Raw genomic sequence first — 23,472 nt, forward strand, 5'->3', positions numbered from 1 at the left:
AAACCCTCGAAATAATAAACTGTGCAGATTGTAGTTTCAAGTGGTGGATCAGATTAACAAAATCTTCATATTGGGCAGAAATGCCAGTGAAGCCATGAAACTTGTTAAAAACTTGTTAAAGTACAGTACAAGAATATGAGGTTCTCTTTGGGGTTGACGCGGTTGGATAAGATCAGGAACAAGTGCATCAGAGGGTCAGCGCATGTTGGGCGTTTTGGAGATAAAGCCAGAGGCCAGACTACGATGGTTCGGACGTGTTCAGAGGAGGGATAGTGAATATATTGGTAGAAGGATGCTGAGGATGGAACCACCAGGCAGGAGGTCAAGAGGAAGACCAAAGAGGAGATTTATGGATGGAGTGATAAAGGACATGAAGTTAGTTGGGGTGAGAGAAGAGAATTCAAAGGATAGGGTGAGATGGAAACAGATGGTTTGCTGTGGCGACCCCCTATATATATATATAATATATATAACTAATATATATTAGTATATATATATATATATATATATATATATATATATATATATATATATATATATATATATATATATATATATATATATATATATATATACGTGTGTATATATACATATATGTGTAAAATTTATGTGATCGTGTAATTTTTGTTTATGATGATGTAACTGAAGAGGAATATGGAATATCTGTGTATATTTCATGTTACATTATTCACCCTAACCTATCCTAACTTATGAATGACGTTTACTGAAAAGGAAAGCGGTTGCGGGTAAAATTACAAAAGTGAAACCGGAAACGGAAGCGGCTGTCACAGAGGTCACCAATAACTCGCGGTGGTTGCCGGGAGGTCGGCGGACTGTATCCCTGCGCCGAGGGAAGGTGCGTGTCCCCAGTGTCCGCTCCGGTCGCCCAGTCTGCAATGCGCGGTTGAGCGGCGTGCTGTGTGACAAAGTGACCGAGGACGCTGCAGGACCTTCCAGTTTGTTCCTTTTATTTGTATCGCAATACAGGCGACAAGTTTGTCTCGTTGAGCTAGCTGACGTTAGCCCGCTCCATTGATTCGTTTAACGCCAGGTCCCGAGCTTAACCGCTAGCCGGCTAGCTAGCTATCTTACGAGGTGAGCTAGTTTCCGAGCGTCGCTGGCCAATCCAGTTGAGCACTGGGGACAGACTACCAGGCGGACTCGTGAACGCGGCCGCCAGAGAGGCGAGCGCCAGGCAGGCCGGCGGGGTTGGGAGAACGCGACGGGGTGGAAGTGTGTCAGGAACGGCTGATGAGTTCAGACCAGAGCGGAGAGCCGCCGTTGCTGCAGGAGGAGGCTGATCCCGGACCGACGACCGGCGGGGAGGACGAAGCTCCGCCGAGGAACGAGGGAGGGTCGGGCGGCATGGTGAGTAAGGCCTGATGGTTAAACCAAGTAGCGCGTTGCGACACGGTGACCCACCGGGACCTCTGCATGATGAGCCATATTTTTAGCTAACAGCTAAATTTAACCCGATAAAGACTCTGAAGTCACAAAATGGTCGCTTGTTTTTTTTTTTACCCCTAGTACTTGTGACTGTTCGAACACTGTCTTGCTCTGGTCGTGATAATGGTTCCAGTGCGCAAGCAGTCCGCTCAACTAACACTTTCAACAGTAAATTTTGAGAGAAGTTTCGACAAATAGCTTGCTAAATGTTAGCTATCCACCGGGAGGTCCATTAAGTCGTTTGCTGACTAATCATTAGCCTATAAATTGTGAAGCCACCGTGCGTATATAATAGTAGGGTTTGTTTTGGATTCCAATGTGGTCAGATGAGCTTTCACAGACTCTCTGCATACCCTAATCTTTGATTTTTATCACGTTGACGTTAAAACGCTTGCTCGCCCCGAACGTTGCCGCTAGCTTAATCGCTAGCGTGGTTAAAGCTAGGCTACCTAGCAACTGTGACATGCGTAGCGAGGACCCGGCCTGCGCAGCTCAGTCAGCTGACTCGACTCCACTTGACTCTCTGTGACACAGAGGCACGCATTGTCATCACTTAGAGGCGAATCTGGGGACGACGACATCTATAATGTCGCTAAATGGCGTCCTGAGAAGTGTTTTCTTGTGACCAGCTGTTCATGTCAGGCCGGGGTGGTTTGCCCCTCCCAGGGGTGTGGGGGGCAGGGACGTATGATTGTAGGTGGTGGCTGACAACGTCGAAAGATAACGAGTACAGTAACCCTGTTTATCGTTGTTCGTAATTCAGTTCATATTAAGGGTGATTATTAACAGAAGCTGATTATGGTGTTTTGTGCACTAAAGAATGCATGCTCATGTATTTCCAAGTAAACAGTTTGTATAATATTAGCACCGTATGTTCCTAATGTTCCTGTTATGTATGGTAATATATCTTCGAATAATCCCTCTATTATTTCAACAGTATCCGCTGCAGAGATAATGTGTTAATATGTTGGATCAAAAAATAGCTATAACACCAGTTTTCCCAGCGCTATGGTTTGAGGGTTGGCAAAGGAGGGGACCCATTACAGGGCAGGAACTTTTCCAAGGGCCCCCTCTCAATCCTAATGCCAGTTAAATATAACTATCACGTAAGACCCGACACGATGGCATTTTATTTTAGCATTTCAACCTAAGTATTGTACTCACGAACTGAACTGAATTAAGTTTACATAAATTCCATGTTTATCCATCGTCTCTTGCTGAGGTGGTTTACAAAAGCACAATCGCCAATTTATGGAATGATTTCCATACAGTAGTCTTTCATGAAAGCAGATTGATTTCTTTTGTACAAGACATTTGCAAACATCTGTGGCTATATTGGAAAACAATGACCAAACCACAAACTGAATCAAGCAAAACCCTGCAAAAACTGTATGTAGTTCAGCTGATTCCAACCCCAGTGTTGTTCCATTTGATTGGTAACAGAGGCTAGGCCGGGGCGATGGAGGGCCAGGCAGTTCTAGAACCAAGTGGCTTAATAGGGAGGAGAGGGTCTCTCTTAAAACTAGGGCAAAATGAACCATTGACGGCAATTGCAATATACATTGCAATTTGATAAAACACAATTTATTAATCTCAAAGGCTGCTATTTGACTTTTTTTGGGAGTGGAGGGGTTCAGAGTTGCCCAACCATGAATGGGCACCACTGTAATTAAAGCTTGTTAATTGCATAGTTTTCAGTGACCTTTTTTTTTTTTTTTTTGAGACCTTGAGGCAAGTATCTAACATCTTTTTGACTTCATGGGATTTAAAAAAAAAAATGCTGTCATCTGTAGAAGTGCAGGGCAGTGTGCGTGGCAAATAGGAAAAAAACAACTTGAAAGATATGAAAAATTAACCTATTTGCATTTGAACTCTTCATACGCGTGTGCGCACGCACGCACACTCTTAAAGCACATTTTTTTCTACTCGAAAGGTCACATCGAAAGGCACCAGTTTAAACCCAAATGCCAAGGTGTGGCAGGAGATGCCTGTGACCCCCGGTGAGGCGGTGACCGACAGCCCCCACTGGCCCCCTCCGGACCTCAGCGATGGTGAGTTGAAGTCATCCATCTGTCAATCTTTGTTCAATTCCAATGTCCCACCTTTCCTTATTTGTAAAATGGAAGGTGATGCTGCAAGCACTAAAAACAAAATGCTATCGTTACGCTAATAACTAGAGGTCATGTTGAGGCAATACTTACCTGTTTGAAGTGGAAAAAAGACAAATTTGAGCTTCCTTCCTCGGTAGTTGCTTCAGGTCTTTTTGGTGCACTGTTGTTGATGTAGCGCTTTCCTAGTGGCACAACGCTGCAACTGCAGTTAAAATATGTAGCTCCATCAGATTGACATTCATTCATTCAATCAACATAGCTGGAACTTTACATGCCGCTGAGCGATACCATTCTCTCTGGCTGGGGGCGCCACAAAATTAGCTGGTGGTGACTGCTCCACACTTTTGAATGCAGGAAAAACCGCAACAGGCAATTTTGGTCCTGCAGAGCTTACATCTCTGGCACGGATCGCGTTTAATCCATGCATACCGATAAACTGTTCTAGTTGCCTTTTATTATGTCTCGCTTCCCCACCTGCACTGATGATGCTCTTGAGCGATGGCACGTGATGATCTGGCTGGATCTAGTCGGAGTCAAACTTGTAGTGTGTGGTCATTCGCCTGGTCCAAGACAAAGAACAGATTTATCTGGTAGTCAGACAGAGGGAGCATAATAAACGCTAAGAATACTTTGTGGGTTCAGTTTAGGGGGATGCGGGTAAGGAGTTTGGGGAAAAAAAAAGAGTTTCTGCCTGACACGATGTCATTTATTTTCCCTTCAGAAATAAAGATGTGTGAAAGTGACAGTTTGAATATTTGCTGGGTTCTGTATGAAATCTAAAAGCTTTAGTTAATGTTAGATCACTTTGAGGTGTACCACAATCACTCAAGAGACTCGGTGACCACAATGGGATTCACTAAAATGGTCAAGACAATGGATGAAGACGAGGCCTCGTTTAGTCGCATGACTGAATGTAACCTTTCCCAGGTTACGCTGAACCATCGTCTGCTGGTTGCAAGCCGTACACTGTGGGATTCCCAAACCCGGATGAAAGCAGCACAGCAGCTGAGATTACAGTCAATGGAATGGACCCTCCGGAATTGGCCTTTTCCCCTGCCGAGCTCACCACTGCAGGGACTTCAGGTTTGTCACGCCGCAGCACACACACACACACACACACACTCACACACGCACTCACACACGCACTCACACATACACACAAAGTCTCAATCTAGATCACAGGTGTCAAACTCAAGACATGGGCGCCACATTTGGCCAAATTTGGGCCGATGGTGATTATTTTGTAAAGAACTTTAATCAGCCGATTGAATCAACAGGCCATTCAATTGGTCTGGCCCTAATCAATATTAAATATTATATTTGAAATTCTAAACCAGGGGTGGCCAACCAGTCAGAGACTAAGAGCCACATTTTTTTTTACTGTTACCGCAAAGAGCCACATTATACACATGAGCACACATGAACATCAACACCCCCCCCCCCCAAAGTCAATTGTTGCATTTCAAGTTTGACCAGAAGGACAGACTGGCTTATCAAGTTAACTTCTTATGGCCAACCAGCTGTTTGATGATACATGGCGTGAAACAATGTTACAAAATGACATGCGTCACATCTTTTATACCCCTCCTCATTTGTAATTGCTCCATTTTATTTTTTTGCTCTACTGCAGATGCCAAAACAGAAGACGAGCCTATCTCGACAGAGAATCTACGCGAGTCTCTGAAAAAAGAGCTTGAGTTTTATTTCTCAAGGTAAGAGTTGAAATCCCTGATTTAATTTGGAAAATAGATGGTATTCATTAAGTTAGGAGCAATCTAAATATTAAAAATGTTCATGCTTTTTTAACATTTAGAGAAAACCTCTCAAAGGATCTGTACCTGATGTCCCAAATGGACAGTGACCAGTTTGTCCCTATTTGGACCATTGCCAGCATGGATGGCATCAAGGTTCTCACCAGTGACATGGAGCTCATTTTGGATGTGTTGAGATGTAGGTGGCATGTTACAGTTGATTTATGCTGAAATGTTTGGATAGAAGCGTTTGATTTTTGTTGTTGTTGTTGTTGTTGTTGTTGTTGAAAATATCCCTTCAGCATCACCCATGGTACAAGTGGATGAGAAGGGGGAAAAAGTGCGCCCCAACCACAAACGGTGTATTATCATCCTGCGGGAGGTCCCTGAGACCACACCCGTTGAGGTAAACGCCACTTCACAATAGAAAAGCATTTGTAACATGAGAAGACACCCATTCAGGACCTTGTATTTTTCTCATTTCTTTTTTTCTTCTTATTTTTTTATTTTTTTTTCTAAAGGAAGTGGAGTCGCTGTTTAACAACAGCAACTGTCCAAAGGTGATAAGCGTTGAGTTTGCACACAACAACAACTGGTACATAACATTCCAGTCCGACACTGATGCTCAGCAGGTGGATATATTTTTTTTCCTCTTTGTTTTTTTTGTTTTTGTTTTAAAGTGCTGTGTAATACAAACAAAGTTCATATCCCAATTTTGTATTTTTCCCTAAAATTATGTTTATGGCAATTTTCTCATATTTTTACTCCAATTAGCCACAAAATGTTTCGTATGGGAAACAATAAAATGTCTAAACCCTAATAATTCAATTAAAATAAGGGTATTAGCGGCCCTTAAAATAAGCGTATTAGCCGCCCATCACTTGTAAACATGCTACTACTACATTTAGCTAAGGCTCCTCTGTAAATGTTGGGCGTCTAAAGTCAGTCTTAAAGTCATACTTTCGTGAGTGAATACGCAGTGCACAACAGAGCTAACCCAATACCTCGCACTTCAATGTAACAATATAAACTACAGGGGGTAATATTGCACAACAAAATGTTTTACTTTGGCTGAACAGTAGATTGTAATTGTACATCAATAAGCAATTTATTTCAATGTTGCTCTATTTACAGGCATACGAGTACCTGCGAGAGGAAGTAAAAACATTTCAGGGAAAACCCATAATGGTGAGTAAAGGCTGTTTTTGTCGTCACAATAAGGTCTAGTTTTATTGTTTTGTTTTTTTTCCTTTCTCCATTGCATGTTGACAGGCCAGGATAAAAGCCATCAACACGTTCTTTGCAAAGAATGGCTACCGTAGCATGGACAGCAGCCTTTACTCCCAGCAGACTCAGAGTCACTCCCAGTACAGCTCCCCCCTCTACATGCAGCATGTCTACCCCCAGCAGCAGTACCCCGTCTACGGCATCGTGCCCCCCACCTGGGCCCATTCACCTGCACCATACTTTGAAACTCCTTTGGTGAGACACGCTGCATGAACCAAAAAAAAAACCTGGCAAAAATAATGAAATCCCTGCTACTGGAGAATGAATGACTGTTCAGTTTTGAAGGAAAGGGGAAAATCATAGATGTTCCACGAAACAATTCTTGCCACCCATTTGGCTTTAACAACTAAAAGGTTATCAGTCAGTCACATACTTTTTTAAAAACTAGTAGAGGAAAACACTCAATGCTCAATTCCAAGGAAAAATTAATAAAGTTGCTTAATTTTTTTTAGCTCTGAAACAAACATCTGCATCACATTCAATCTGTTTATTCACCAGTTAAATATTAATGTGCGCACCATGTGGAGGTGTTATTCTATGTGGATTGAAATAAAACAAAAGGTGAGCATTATGAAACTTAAAAAATGTTGGGGGGGAAAAAAAGCATCACCGGAATGTTGCAAAAGGTACTGGTGGTTTTCAGTCAGCACCGTCTAAAATCTGGACCAAGTACAAACAATATGGGAAGGTTGTGAAGGCCAAGCGTAGATAAAGAAAGACGTCAAACCATCAGGGTGAACATTTTCAAGCAATGTGTTTTGGAAATAGAAATTCACATCAAAACAAATGAGGTACAAAGAGGCAGAGACTGGAGTCCATGCCTGTGAACGAAGTCTAAAGGAAATAGGATTTACATGTCTTCTAAAGTTTAACAGAGCACTCCAGTTGCGATTGATTCAATGACCAGAGAGAGTAATGACCTCTATGAATGAGAAACCCACAAGTACTATTTACATGCAGAAAAGACAAAGGAAAGCCACTCTTAACATCTAAACAGAAACAAAACAAAGATAGGTCGAGGTCGGTCAGTAGGTAGGTCGAGAGAAATATGTGAGATAAAGAGAGCGTGAGCGAGAGGAAAAAAAAATTACTATAAAAGCCAAAGGCGGTGCAACAAAGCACCACCGGTGTAGTGGGTGTATCGTTCTGTTTCTGATTGAATGATTGCATTTTTTTTTCATAGAATTGAGCAATTCCGTATATTTGACCTTCTACTCGTTCTAAAAAATGTGACTGACTGCAGCTATTTTCTTAATGTTTAAGCCAGCAGGGTGGAATTGTGAATAAAAAATGTATTGTGAAACAAATGTGATTTTCCTTTTTCCGCCTAAAATGAACATCCAAATAATCATTTTCCAGGAGCTGTGATTTTATAATTTTGCCAGGGGATATATCACGCACACACAACTCAATTTTACTGTATTTTTCTGACTAAAAGTCGCTCAGGAATATACGTCGCATTAGCCATAAAATGCACAAAGTGATAAAAAAAAAACATGTAAGTTGCACTGGAGTATAAGTCGCATTTTGGGGGGAATTTATTCGACAAAATCTAACCAAGAACAGACATGAACGAGCAACAACAGGCTAAAATTTGTGAATAATTTCACATACAACTCGCCACTGAGTATAAGTCCCCCCCCCCACCCATAAGTTGCGACTGAGTTTAAGTCGCCCCACCCACCCAAACAATGGAAGAGAAAAAAACCGCGACTTATAGTCCGAAAAATACGGTAATTATAGAGCATTTTAAACAAACGCAGCTGTCAGTGATGTTTATAAGCTCAAACATGTACACGGCAGAAATTAATAAGACAAAGTAACTGAAATCACAAATGTACACATTCTAGGCCACTGTCTTTTATTTTTATATATATTTTATGAAGATTTGCATAGATTGGGGCCCTTTTTGGGTTTGAGCAACTGCCTCTAAAAGTGTCTGCCTGACAAATGTTAAATCATTGTTTGGATCAAATTGTATTGAGCAATCGGATACTGATCTGTCCTGAGATTGATGTCAATCCGTATATCTAAATATGAATGGGCCTCGTGGCACAGATTCCCATCCCTAGTGCTTTGTCATCAATGGACTTATTGTCGTGACTTATGCCAGGCCCAGTGATGAAATCATGACACATGGAGGGAATGTGGTGTGAAGAAACTGGCTATGGTCCTTATTCTGCTTTCTATTTCTCTAGTTACCTACCCAATTCCCTTTCCCCCTTTTTTTCCAAAGTCAGACTCTTCACTCCCACCCAATGACCCATGAGATTATGAGATCTGAGGGTTAAAGATCCATGAGATCATGCGGTGTAAATCAGAGCACTAGATTTCCTTACTGCAATTTGTGCTAACATGTAAATTGTGAATAATTGCCTGTTGGACACCATTCCCCTCTGATAAACCTCATATAGCCCATCAGCAGTTTTTTTTGAACATTTACTAAACAAATATAAATAAGATAGTTTATAAGATAAAAAGAAGTTGGTGAAATGGAGCAACTTTCACATACTGTTCTCCCCGAGTTACCCCTCGCGCGTGTGTTCAACGTAGACAAACAGCATGCAGAGATCGGAGTCAGGGGCATTTAATGACTTCTTCAAATTATCGTCAAATGAATTAGAGTGAAACTGTAAATAAAACGATATAAATATTGAGGACCTGAGTTGCAACATCGCAGATGAGCGCGACCTGCAGGAACTCCATGGATAGTTTTTGGGTGAAGCAGACGCCATAAGCGGCTGAGCGAACGTAAACAAAAGCGGGGTTAATGGCTAGCCACTCAAGCCTCCGTTGACGACCCGCTCTATATCCAACACCAGATCTATTCATGCCAAATAGCTGAACTGGAACTGCAACTAGTGAGAAACTGCTACATTCTGGACTGTTGCATTTGATTAATAATCATGTAACCCTGGCTACACACTCACATTCCCCATGCTTCAGTACAGCCCCCTGACCACGGTTGCCGTAATGGCGGTAAGCGATGCGACCTTGTAATTCACTAGTTGTACTAAAACGTACTGACATTTTTGGCAGAGCACTGTGTACAACCAGTATGGTTCAACAAATGCATAAATTGATCCATATATAAGGCGCACCGGACTATAAGGCGCACTGTCGGCTTTTGAGAAAATTTTAGGGTTTTAGGTGCGCCTTATAGTCCGGAAAACACGGTACTTGAATAACTTTGAATGTTACGTCAGGCCCGTTCTCAGGTCCTCGTTTGTTTATATGTCACGTTAGCATACCGTATCGTTTTGTCTGTTGTTACTGGTTCATGTCTGTTTTTGGTGTTGGATTTTGACAAATAAATTTGCCCCAAAAGTGCAACTTATACTCCGGTGCAACTTATATATGTTTTTTTTTTTTCACTTTATTGTGCATTTTATGGCTGGTGCGATTTATACTCCGGAGCGATTTATAGTCCGAAAATTACGGTATATGTAAAACACTCTCCTGCAACAATATGAATATTCATTCCAGTAGAGTCTGACGCGTGATCGCTCCACATTGTTTTACGGTTGCACATTTGTTACTTGGGAAGTTGTGCAAACATTTATTTTTTTTAAAATACCTCATCTCTCCAGGCACCTTTTCCCAACAGTAGCTTTGTGAATGGATATGGCTCTGGGCACTACAAAACCGGATCTGGTTCTGTTACAATCACTCGCCCTTTCAACAGAAATCGGTAAGTAATACTTCCGTTTTACCTGGCTCAATGTTATCGTTGTGAATGTTCATCAAGTGCAATGATAATGAGATACATTGACCCTAGCAGGGAATTGTTCCTCACTCCCTGTCTTCTTGCTATCCCCACAGTGTCCCCCTCTATTCAAGAAAGAATGTTATAAATGCCTTCAGGTACCAATATTAACATTTTACAATCAGCTTCATTGCAACCCCCCATCTTCTCATTCAACTCCTTTTTGTATGTGGAGGTGTTGTGTATCAGCGAATGGTACACAATCAGTTAAAAGTCATGTGATAAAATATAGTTTTGGCGGTTAGCGTTTACAGTTGTTGCTCCATTACATTTCCTTTTCATCCTCCCTAATTATTAACCATCCATTGGCTCATGTTTTTTTCCAGCGGCTTTGTTGATGATGTTTCTGCAATATGCATTAACATTTGCAGATCACCCTAACAGCACACAACATAGTCATACCTTGAAATGTAACAACATAGGCATTTCATAACTATGCTTATTGCTATTAGCATATCACCGATCTGCCCAAAAAAATCATTTGCATACACTGAAAGCATTGCACGGTTTTATGTTACAAAGTGAAAATAGAGCAACACTAAAAGTGATTTTCAGAACCAACAAAATTTATGTAACTGACCAAGATGATGGTGGTGTATTTAATAGTGTAACTTGAAAATACACCTGTACCTCTGTGGGTTTTTCCCTCCATATAATTTACTAGTGCCTCTAAGCTTATTGCCTCTTATCCTCCAGATCCCACACTTTAAAATAGCAAACAAACAAAAACACATTCAGATCATGTAGTCGAAAATAAATGTTAGCATATTTTCTGATGAAACATCGACATACAATTTGATGAATCGTACCACTGTCATGGTCTGACGGCATCTGTATTGCTTTTGCTGGCATGAAAAAAACTATGAGGCGGGTGGCGGAAACCCTGCCACACAAAAAGAACTACAAATATGCTCAGATGCTTCATAGCATATGTCACTTTCCCCTTTCCTTGCATAGACGGAAGTCGATGCAATTGTCCACGTGCAATTACTGCTGGCACAAGCTCCACAACGTTTGATGAAACTGCTGCAAGATGTTGTAAACATAGTAAAAATAACATTAACAATAATGCAACGCAAGGTGGGGAGTGGCTGGTCACTCTCCTGTATCAGCTGTCACTGCCTTTGAAACAATTCATAGCAAAAAACGGACGGCCGCGTCTTCAGCGCCGCTGAGTGCTGCTCCGTGCTGCTATGTACTGCTCGCATGCGTATACTGGCCCCTTCAGTTCCGGAAAGAATTGACACAGCTTGCCGAGTGAAAAGTTAGATATTCGGTAGTCACAAAAAGCAGGTATCGACATATTGTTTTGTGTTGGTAGCGAGTTGAGACCGAAAGTACCGGTTCTTTTGACAACACTAGTCGAGGGTTAGGGTTAGGTCTCTTCCAGTTCGACCCAGTGATGAAATCATGACGCATAGAGGGACATGGAGGTGCGAAGTAACTGGCTTTGTCTCTCTCATTCTCTCTCTCACTCTCTCACTCTCTCATTCTCTCTTCCTTGACAAAGTCAGGCACTTAACTCTCTCTATCCCAATGAGCATGAAGATTATGAGATCTGAGGGTCGCAGACTGCAGAGATCACCCCATGCTGCTGCTGTTTTTCTTTGTCATCAAGTGTGTTATGTGACGTACTCTTTGATGGAACGTTCATACTGTATTTTCCGGACCAAAAGGCGCACCGGATTATGAGGCGCACGCACCTTCAATGAACGGCCCATTTTAAAACTTTGTCCGTCGATAAGGCGCACCGGATTATAAGGCGCATAAAATAGAAGCTATACTGCAACAAACTGCAGTTGACTAGGGTTGCGATATGCATCCACTATTCATTCAAGGTTTGGAAAAGGTTTACAACCCTTTAATGCAAGCAACAATTTTGCAACATTGCTCCAGTGTCAATTGTTGAGCTGTACGAATTGATGCCTGCAACAAAGTGAAGAGTGATTTTTGGGGCATGGTTGAGTGTAAATAAAACTTGGATTATAATATATAACTCACTTGCTTCAGTCACTGAAAAAAGATGCTGATTTTACATCGAAGTAATGAAATATTGTGGCATTACACTTCTTGCAAAGTCTTGGATTTGCCTTAAGCCTGTAGATACCATGTGATTCCATCCCCCATTTTGTTTGCATCAAAATTATTTTGTGTAAAGTTGGTAAAAACAGAAAACCCTGGGTAGCAACTGACTAGGTTTGCAATACATGCCATGTGTACGACGGTGCTCCTCTCCCCCAGAAACCACGTGAAGCCCCTGGTGAGGACAAATGAGGTGACCTCAACGTCCATCACACCTGTCCCCCTGGAGAGTCTGACAGGACTGCGCAGTCCACAGCCACATGTCTCCTCCAACCCGGCACAGGCAGCTTCTGACCTAAGCTCCATGTTCTCACATCTGTCTTCCTCATCTTCCTCCTTGGACCCCAACGATGACAATAGCATGGCTGGACGTGGACGGTAACTATCTCTTCTTTTTGTATTGTTCAGTGTCTGTTTTTCATGGGTGCTGAATTCAGCCAAAACCCTTGACTGAGTGTTTGCGTTTCAGACGGAGCGCAACTTACAGAGGGACACGTAGAAGGCGAGAAGACGAACGGATTATGGTACGCTCACTTTAATAGTGGACACTCATGTGAATGCCATTGTTCTGAAGATAACCAGTTGTCTGCATATCCTTGTACTGCAGCGGCCTGTACCTCTGGCCGAGGTTAAGGTTTCTCCTCCCAAATTTGACTTGGCTGCAACCAATTTCCCCCCTCTTCCTGGCTGTGTGATCAGTACACAAGGAGAGCCCGTGCTTGAGAACCGGATGTCAGATGTTGTTCGTGGTTTGTACAGGGACAAGGTAAGAACAAAAGTCCGTTGACAGTTGTACTAGTGCTGCTCAATTATGGGTAAAAATCAGAATCGCGATTATTCTCCAATATTGAAATCACAATTATTTACATGATTGTTTTGAAATGAGAAAAGCAGTTAATGTTGGAACAGTATTTATTGGACATCTTTAAAAAAACACGGGCACACATAAAATGATGTGGCGGGCCGTATCTGGCCCCCGGGTCTTGAGTTTGACACCTTAAGGCAATGAAAGCATTTTTCGACATTAATGGACAGCCGTCTAACCTACCAACAATTTCGCACATTGCCAAACCTAAATATTGTTTCAAAGGAAATAGGCAAAAGGAACAGGAATTGTGTTGGCTGTGCTGAATACTTTTTATTGTGATGTCACGTAGTGTTCAAAAGCCCCAGGAACATTTTATTCACCTACAAACTGTATAATCTTTGTGGCATTCAAATTTCAAGGTACCACTTCACATAGCTAGATGGTAACATGCATATTTTGTCATTCAAAGATGGAAACGGAAAATAAAGAAAGCAGTACAAGTGCAAGTGCAGTCACTGAAGATGGTTTGACATGCTCAAGTCCGAGCCAGACTGCTGCAAAGTCTGTCACACAACCACATGCACCACTGGCCCCGAGGTAAGTAACTGTGATAGAGTAAGTCCACACTTAACATTGCTAGAGGTGTGAGACGTTTTGATTTGGCCATAACACCAGGAGTCGGGAGAAGAAACTGGACCAGCCAGCGGCAGCGGCGGTGGTTTCCAAAGCGATTGCTAGCGTGCCTACTGAAACCGCCGTCATCCCCGCCTCCTCCACGCAAGCTGTGCACAGCTGGAGGCCTCCCGCATCGCCTGCTGCCTTGGCCTCCACCCCACTGATGCCTGCCACGCCACCACCTCTTCCTGCTGCTGTTCCTGCACCTGCACAGGTGGGGAGGAGCTGCCGACTTTTACTGTCAGTAGTTACAGCAACAAATGGACCTTTTTAGTATTAGAGATCATGACGTAATCATCATTTGTCTGCAAATTTAAGGCCAATGTGGCATTAACCTTGATTATACACACACACACACACACACACACACACACACACACACACACACACACACACACACACACACACACACACACACATATATGCTGGGAACTTCTGACAGAATCCTCTGTCAGAAAGAACCTCAACTCCCATTTTTTCAATCAATTTACATAAATCAGCGATGAGTATTGATAAATATTGGCATCGATAAGGAGTATCGGTATTGACATCACTAAATTCCTAACGATATGCATCCCTCCCGACTTGAGAGACTTATGTCTCCCGGCTGGCCTGGTTGGGAATTCCTTATCCCTCCAGAAGAGCTGGAAGAATTCGCCAGGGAGAAAGTTTGGGCTTCCCTGCTGAAGCTGTCCCGTGACTTAACTCCAGATAAGCGGTAGAAGATGGATGGATGCGTGGAATAGATGGATGGATATTCGATGATATTTATTGATATATACCATATGATTTTAGATTTATTGAGGTGGATTTCTTTTCTCTGAAACGTTATAGCTATAAATTGCAAGGCAAGGTAAAATCCATATTTTATCGGTCAAACAAAAAAATGAAAACATCTCAAAAACCTGATGTTCTACTAAAAAACAAAGACGTTTTTGAAATTGTTAAAAAATAAGTTGAGGCACACGCGCACACACAGCTGTTGACCAATGTCATGTTGACCAATGTCATGTTCCCTCCCCCTTCTTTAGGAGCCCCGCAAGCTCAGCTATGCTGAGGTGTGCCAACGGCCTCCCAAAGATCTCCCACCCACCGCCCCGGCCCCCTGCGGCTTGGCAGCGGGGCAACCTTTGCGCGAGTTGCGCGTGAACAAGTCGGAGGAACCCGGCTCCAGCGGCACTCCTGGGGACAAGCCAGAGCGAGGCCATGACCGAGAGGCGGCCCGCGAGTGCAAAGACGGGCGGCCCGCACGCGAGTGGGACTCCAAAGGTCACTACCGCAGCAACGTGCCCCGGGGCAACGGCCCTGGCCTCAAGTTCCGAGAGCAGAGGCGACCGACTCTTGCCCGACGCCACTCTCCGCAGGGTACATACAGGCACGCGGGTAAAGAGCAGAATATCCCACCAGTATCGCCAAAGTAAAAGAAAAGAAAACTCTATGAAAAAGATGTATGAAAATCTACATGCATATATGTCTAATTATATAAAATGATTAACATAAAAGCAACAACGTTATGGTAGCTACCTTTCCCTGGATTTTTTCCACACGGCAGCACATCCAAGACTTTTGGGCAAAATGACAGCTGGTGACCTGAAACGAATGATTTAAAAAGGCTTTTTATGACGTGCTCAAAAGAATTGACTTTGCATGGAGGTGCTCTCATTTGTGCTCGCCTTGGGAGAGGTAGGATGCTGGCGCCCTGTACGTGGCCCTCTACCACCTTTTGATTTCAAGAACAATATGCACTAAAGAGGAAAACATGCATATGTCATGTACATATACAGATATCACTAACACACATTGAGCTGTGCTTTGATTTGCAAGTTTGACTGAAAGGGTTGACTGCTTCTGTATTGATTGTTCAAAGAAAATGATTGATGTGTTTTAGGAGAGACAAAGAATCTGACTGGAAGCTTGTCGGATCCCAATTCACGATTAGCTTCGGAGTTGCGGCGGGCATATATAAGAAGATAATGATTTTAGGTTTTGCCTGACGTGTTCCTCAGTTTCTGCGATGCTTTCTATCTTCATGTTTTGGATAATCAAGCAGGATCTCAGTTTACATTTTTGTTTAGCAGGGATGATACAAGACCATTGGCGGTCGCGGAATGTCTGAATCGTGCTGAAGTAGCGCCACGGCGTCAGAGTCCGCAGCCTTCTGTTAGCTGGGCACTCAACTACTTTTGGATGTAAAATAATTGTCATTTTCAAGCTGCCCTGAGATGGCGGCGCACAGGCATACAGTCCGACGAATGTCTTTGTTGGGGTTTGACGGATATATTGGCTAAAAAAAATAAAGAAATGTTGATTTTTGCCGACCATAGTGGTATAGTTGGTTGCGCTGTTAGCTCTTAAAACCCTTCACTAGATGTGTGGGAAATTTCAATAGTAAGTTTGGAAGTTTGACAGCAGGGGAAAACCCGATTGTGCTTTTTAGAGTGAGTCTGCCTTTTTTGAGGAGGGAAAAAATGGTTACTTTAGAATGTTGAGGTTTGAGCTCACTGTATGTATTGCTTTTTACATATTTATTATTTGCTGCGTGAGGCTTTTCTCCCAATATTGGTAGGCTGGTTTTCCCAAAGTTGTGTGAAATCGCATTAACAAAACCAACTGGAGTCATTCTGCGTTGCATGAACCATTCAACATGCCAGCAAAGAGATATTTGATGTTTTGGGTGTGGAGGTGCAGGAAATGAATAAGCAATCACTGGAGCTGCCATTTGGGTTTTACCAATGACATAAATTAACAAGAAATGCACTAATGTCCAAATACATCCGCTCGTGGAAAATGTGAAATGATTTTTTGCAAGCTTTCGCTTGACAGGCAGAAATGACCACCACCCCGTCCTTTTATGTTTGGCTTGGCTTATTTTATTGATTTTGGGTTGGGATTGTCAAAGGAAATATAGATAATTGATCAAACAAGTGTTTGAGACACAATCCTAGAACTGTAAGAATTGTCACAAAAAAATAAATTATTTTGATTTGGCTTTTCCTGTGTCACATTCTTTTCTCTGCTCCTGCGTGCATCATACGCCATGGCACATACATTTTACTTTATTTTTGTGTGAGAGTGAGAGGCCTCTTGTGCTTATTGAATTTTGGAGATTTCTAGGCAAATATTTTCTGAACAGTAATAGTATTCTATGTGCCTGCATTCTGATAACTTCGTGAAGTGGGAATTAAGCAGTAATATCTTAATCCGGTCTGTAATGTGCAAATTGGTCTTGATGTATGAAATTTGGTACACTGGTACTTGTTAGGATGCTTTTTCTTTTTTGTTTTGTATATTTTTACATACAAAAAATTTAAAATGTACATCGATTACTGTAATTTTTTCCTGATAAAAAAACGGTTCCTTTAAGTTTTTTGAGCAATGTACATTTCCTATAAATCCCAGCACAGTGTCGTGAAATCCTGAACTCTTGATTGACCCCGCAACAGAGCTTCATCTCTACCTGGTAAAAAACTGAAATTGTTCTGCTAATCTGTTTAGCCGTCAAAAAATAATCCTGCCTTGACAAGGCGTGTCGGAGTGAGCGGGAACCATCTGCAGTGACTGTTTACCTGTCTTGATTATGGAGCTGTGACAACTTTAGCGTCGCTAAACATCTGAAAACTACCAGAATTCCCATGCACATTCCTATTTGCCACTTAAATCTATAAAAATCAACACAATAGTTTTTGATTTTGCGGAGGTGATGGTGGGTTTTGCTCAAAAGAACATTTGATTTTGCATACGTAAATCTTGAATATTGTGCAGAACGCTTTCACATTTTCACAGGTTGAAGTGAACAAGAGTAGGAATGTGCATATACATTTTTATGGCAATTGATCACAGACATAATAGGGGACAACAAAAGGTGACTAAGCAAGTCAGGAAACAAGATGCATTTCAATGTCAATTTGTCATACTAAATCTCATTCCCTTAAATGACCACAGATTCCTTTAGTGGCATGAATTTGAGAGTTTTTGCATATTGACCAATAGGTGGCACCCATTCGGTATACATTTTCCGGTCGCTGGAGTTTCCATTTAAGAGAACTTGCTTGTTCCCATATCTATGCTGGTGTTTTCTTTGAAAAAGATTGAAGCATTTTGGAATCAGTTGCTGAATTTGTTTTAAAATAAATTATAAAGGAAATAAATACGTTAAGTTACCTTCAATCAGTGTAGATCTATTTACAGAAAAAAATATTTCATAGAGAGTTTAGCGATAGCACGCACGCACGTACACGAACGCGCACACGCGCGCGCGCGCACACAGTGCGGTTTGCGCTGGTGCAGCGGTCGAGGAACCTGGGGCGTGGTCACGCGTGACGATGACGTCTTATTTTTGTCTGTCAAACCGAGTAGCAAATAAACGGTCCCTCCAAATAGGCAGCTTGTCAAACGCGTCAGTTTGCTGATCACTAACGGTAGGTATTCTCGTTTAACCGTCCTTTTCTAGAGGGCCAAAGGAAGGTCCATCGCTAAGAACTGTAAATTGTTGTCGTTTGTGTATTATGTGCCTCCAGTGTTTGGTTTTCAATGCTCACGGCATTAGCTAGCTAGCTAGCGAGCTTGCTATCTGTTGCCGTACTGAAGACAGTGGTGCAAAAATAGCCAAAGTAAAATTTCGAAATGAGGTCGTCAGCTTGTTCTAGTGGTAGTTTGTGGTTATCAAACGTATTCCCACGGTATAACATGTGCATCCTTTTTTAACAATATATTTTCATTTGGCGTATGACCGTGAGTAATGTAACGTGGCGGATCTTGCATTTACATTCAGTAGCCACATTGAAGTATAATGTGTAATGTATGCTTATTGTTAAACTATGTCAATGTAACATGTAATATAATATTGCGTGTCACCTGTTTCTGTCAATATTTCCTAAAGTTCAATGAGTAACTGTAATTAGAAGTATAACAATACATAAAATTTCAATGGATGATTTTACAAAGATATTTAAAATAAAATGTAATAATGACCTGGCCCATTTGCCTGATTTAATATCAAACGTGGCCCTTCAGCACAAATGTTTTCCCCACTCCTTCCTTCGATGCACCCTGAGCAGGTCATGCAAGAGTTGCTGATGTCAGTGGACTGCTGGCTGTGTTTCCCTCCTTACACTTAACCCTGTGTGTGGATGTGCCACAGTGTCACCCCTGTATGGGTGCCATGGTCGTCAGGAACACATGAGTTCTACTATGTGGTACATCATGCAAAGCATTCAAAGTAAATACTCCCTGTCCGAGCGGCTCATCCGCACCATCGCTGCCATCCGTTCCTTCCCGCATGACAACGTGGAGGATCTCATTCGCAAGGTGACCTGTCTTGTCTTGTCTGACTATGTAGCGAGAATATGCTTGGCCATTTTTTGTGTTGATGGATGTTGTTAATATGTCACACAAAGGGTGCCGATGTGAACCGCATGCATGGCACACTGAAGCCCCTGCACTGCGCCTGCATGGTTGCTGATGCTGACTGTGTGGAGCTGCTGTTGGAGAAGGGCGCAGAGGTATGTGTATGAGTGGGCAGGCGCTCCAGAGACTTGTTTTCATGCAAGCAACTAAAGGTCCTCTGAAGTGATTGAGAATTCTTGTGGCACAGTTGGGATATGCATTGCGGCAGTGAAAAAGAGATGACGAGAACACGATATGAGTTATCAGCAGATCACAAAAAGGCCTTTTACAAATGTGGACGAAAATCGTTTTGGATATCTGTATATATGAAGCTAGGAACATTAAGGAGCACATAAAAACAAAAAAACCCAAAGGTACTTTTTTTTACTTTTACATTAGCCCCCCCGGTCGGCCCCCCAGACCCCCGGCTACTTTTCAGTGTTTTATCACATTTGGCGTTCTCATCCCTGTAATATATATACCGTAATTTTCGGACTATAAGTCGCTCCGGAGTATAAGTGCAAAACGTTTTCCTCAACAAATGTAAGTGCCTTGAGAACCTGATACTTGACATACTTGACTTTTGTTAAGGCTAAAAAGTAATTCACTCTTGGTGGGAAAAAGAACATGGATGAATTAATATGCACTTGATAAGGCCAGTTAATTTTGTCGTTTGTGGTTGTAAGGTCATATGATTTATGTCCCTTGATCTAAAAACTTCACATTGGGCTTGCATTGGAATTTGGATTTTGCATTGTCTGTCCCGCCCTAGCGTAATCTCTGCATCTTGTCAGGTGAACGCTTTAGATGGCTACAACCGCACAGCGCTCCACTATGCAGCTGAGAAGGACGAGAACTGTGTGGAGCTGCTGCTGGAGTATGGGGCCCAGCCCAACGCTCTGGATGGCAACAAGGACACTCCACTCCACTGGGCCGCCTTTAAAGACAACCCCGAGTGTGTGCGCGCGCTGCTCGACAGCGGGGCGTGCCCCAATGCCCGCGACTACAACAGTGATACGCCACTGAGCTGGGCAGCCATGAAGGGTAACCTGGAAAGCGTCAAAGTGCTTTTGGACTATGGCGCACAGGTGCATGTGACCAACTTGAAGGGCCAGACGCCCATATCCCGACTGGTGGCCCTCTTAGCACGCGGCCTGGGCACCGAGCAGGAGGAGGAGTGCCTGGAACTGTTGTGCCGGGCAGCCGGGCACTTCAAAATCCGCCGGGCCGACGGAACGCTTCCCAAAGAGCTTAGTAAGGATCCACAGCTGCTTGCCAGGCTCTCCGGCATGGTAGCCCAGGCGCCCACACTGCGCTCTCTGGCACGCTGCGCCGTGAGGCATAGTCTTGGCATGCGGTTCCTGCCCACAGCAGTCAAAGAGCTTCCTCTACCAGAGACCATCAAGGAGTATCTCCTCCTCAGAGACTAAGACAGCGTTGGGTTGTGGCGTAGTCTTTCTCCTTACCTCAAACAAACATAACAGCTTCTCATGCCCCCTTTCCACTCCGCAGTACTGGATCGAGGGGATCTAGTTGAAAACTCCGCTGCACTGACCGCCTCAGTCTAAACAAGACATACTTACAAAAGTGACTCATTCAGCTCTAATCAGTATATTGGAAGAAAAAAAATTTACATTGACAGGCATTCAAGTACTTTACTACAAGTAATTAGTTGTTTTTGGCACTTACGATTACATATGGTATTGTAGAACAAAAGTACATGGACAACGAGAGAGTCCTTGAATTTGGATCTTGAACACCTATGTATCAGAAGGCCACAAAAAGCGGGCCAAAATCACACTCATCAAAATTGTAGAATTAAATTAAATATCCCACCAAAAACACCAGTAAACTCGTAAGTCTGTCATATTGTTGAGAAGTATACCGTTTTTTTTCCTAATGTGGCCCAAATACGCCTTCATGCCTCAATGTATCATAGGATAGGATATCATAGGATATCATATCACAGGATAGCAAATTCATCTCTGTTGCTAAATCCCATATCTCACTGAACTGCAAAGGTTGGCAAAGATTTATGCACGAATGTTGATTCCCCAATCAGGGTTTGTTCAAAGTCGCAAACCGTCTCTCAGACGTTCGCCAGACATTCGTCAACAGTTTTGAGGGTCGTCAACAGTTTTTTGTTTTTGTTGCAAAGAAAATTTGATCTTTGCAACAAGAAAAAGTGTTTGCAACTTTTTGCGACCTTTTAGGATTCCTTACAAAAACACAAAATCTACTACATGCGCAAATACTTGCAGCTCAGTGAGCTACGGGCTTAACAACAGTAAAGAGATTCTTTTGTCTTTAACTCTTGACAAGTTTCAATATGTACTGATACGTTATTGACTTGCTATGCTTGGAACACTGACAGAACAGTTACTAACAATATGATAAGGTAGTTAGAGTGGAAAAGGGGCATGACACTGGTATTTGACATGTCAAGTACTTAGCTTTTGATAAAATGTCACCAGAAGTCACAGTGAAATGTGTTTGAGAATGTCACACGGGTGTATCGCTGCACCATTTACATTTCATGTTATATAATTCATGGAGGCACCTCTAAAATTCCAAGCACTTAGTCTGTCACGGTGGTCTTTAATGCACGGAACAAGGATGAGAGATTTTATTTGATGTTGTTCCAGGGATCATCACTGTCTTTTACACTACTGAGGTAACAAATGATGGGAACAGTTCTATGTGTTTATTTTGAGGTTTGTGAATTAGATTGGTCACCTAAGTCTCACCTGATAACATGACACCTTGTCTGCTGTTCTGTGTGCAATTCAACGTAAAACAAAGTTGCCATAAAGGAGCAAACCGTTGGCTCTGTTTGTGTATGCGCGCGTGTGTGTTTTAAACTCTCTCTAATATAACTCTTATGAACTTCAAGTTACTCATATTTTTAAGATTTACACAATATGCTTTGTATTATGTACCTAAGTTGAAAATGAATGGTTTTGTGTTGTGGTGCTGCAGATGTTTATAGCATGTGAAAGGTGCATTTTGTTTACGCCAACAAAAGCATCTTTTTTGTGTGTGTGTGTGTGTGGGGGGGGGGGGGAAGTAACTTTAATGAATGTAATTCATTTTTTGTGTACATCAATAGTCATCATCAGGAAGTAATTTGAATAAAATACATCAGAGGTCCTGGAAGCAAGGGTTCGAAGGCGAGTGTCTGATGGCTGGGCAAAGGCAACATGAGTCCCTCTTCCCATGGGTTCACCACCTGTGGGAGGGGCCAAAGGGATCGGCTGGTCCACTCAAGACCGGCTACAGAAGCTGGCTCTAGGGGACGTGGAATGTCACCTCCCTGGCTGGAAAAGAGCCGAGCTGGTATGTGAGGTAAAAAAGAACTGATTTCAATTCTCACATAGAAAATAACAGTGAGACTTGGAGAGGTGTGATTGATCAGAACCCGAGCAGTGTTGTATTACTGGACTTCTATGATCGACATGGATTGTCCATAATGAACACCATGTTCAAACATAAGGGTGTATTGCACTTGGCGGCAGGTAAGGCACAGATGATTGACTTTGTCCATCGGATTTGCGGCCACATGTTTTGGACACTCGGGTGAAGAGAGGAGTGAAGCTGTCAACTGATGGGCTGACACTGGGCAACATTGAGTCTGAGTGGACCATGTTCTTGGCCTCCATTGTTGAAACGGCCGACTAAAGCTGTCGTAAGGTGGCAACAAAGCCGCTGAAGGGATGCTGTCAAGCTGAAGGAGTCATGTCATTCCTTTTTGACCTGTGGGACTCAGTAGGCTGCCGGCAGGTACCGGCCGGATAGCCAAGTGAAATGTGGCTTCGGCAGTCGCTGAGCCAAAAATAGGGGCGTGAGAGGGGTTCGGCGAGGCCATGGAAAATGACTTCCAGACGACTTTGGGGAAATTCTGGTCTACTATCCGGCATCTCAGGAGGGGGAAGCAGTGCTGTTTACACTGTTTACAGTGGAGATGGCGTGCTGCTGACCTTGACTCGGGAAGTTATGAGTTGGGGTTCTCTGGGGTCTCGATCTCTGGGGTTGAAGTCACAGAGGTAGTTTAAAAACGTTTCTGTGGCAATGCCCTGCGGGTGGATGAGATCCACCCGGAGCTCCTAAAGGCTCTGGATGTTGTGGGGCTGTCCTGGTGTTCGACCGTGTCTTTCTGGGAGT

General features: G+C 42.8%; 2 protein-coding genes across 4 annotated transcripts; both read left to right on the plus strand.

The window, feature by feature from the left end:
* Positions 1-777: 777 nt before the first annotated feature.
* larp4aa (La ribonucleoprotein 4Aa) lies at positions 778-16,915 on the plus strand. 3 transcript variants are annotated; one of them, XM_085926404.1, is made up of 17 exons: positions 778-1,368; positions 3,380-3,497; positions 4,485-4,640; positions 5,188-5,269; positions 5,371-5,507; positions 5,611-5,714; positions 5,830-5,940; positions 6,443-6,496; positions 6,581-6,790; positions 10,186-10,286; positions 10,418-10,459; positions 12,603-12,821; positions 12,913-12,967; positions 13,051-13,209; positions 13,721-13,848; positions 13,927-14,140; positions 14,958-16,915. In XM_085926404.1, the coding sequence occupies exons 1-17, from the start codon at positions 1,252-1,254 to the stop codon at positions 15,345-15,347; spliced, it is 2,397 nt and encodes a 798-aa protein (XP_085782530.1). In that variant the 5' UTR covers positions 778-1,251; the 3' UTR covers positions 15,348-16,915. The 3 variants fall into 3 exon arrangements, with proteins under 3 accessions (XP_085782530.1, XP_085782540.1, XP_085782548.1); XM_085926422.1 differs by lacking the exon at positions 778-1,368 and adding an exon at positions 1,964-2,173; XM_085926414.1 differs by lacking the exon at positions 10,418-10,459.
* A 1,279-nt stretch (positions 16,916-18,194) lies between these two features.
* asb8 (ankyrin repeat and SOCS box containing 8) lies at positions 18,195-22,586 on the plus strand. The gene is made up of 4 exons (XM_085926661.1): positions 18,195-18,344; positions 19,067-19,233; positions 19,323-19,427; positions 20,106-22,586. The coding sequence occupies exons 2-4, from the start codon at positions 19,105-19,107 to the stop codon at positions 20,739-20,741; spliced, it is 870 nt and encodes a 289-aa protein (XP_085782787.1). The 5' UTR covers positions 18,195-18,344; positions 19,067-19,104; the 3' UTR covers positions 20,742-22,586.
* Positions 22,587-23,472: the final 886 nt, after the last annotated feature.

Source organism: Syngnathus leptorhynchus, chromosome 1 (genome assembly GCF_054491065.1).
Source record: "Syngnathus leptorhynchus isolate UIUO chromosome 1, UIUO_Slep, whole genome shotgun sequence".
In the NCBI taxonomy this organism is placed as follows: Eukaryota; Metazoa; Chordata; class Actinopteri; order Syngnathiformes; family Syngnathidae; genus Syngnathus; species Syngnathus leptorhynchus.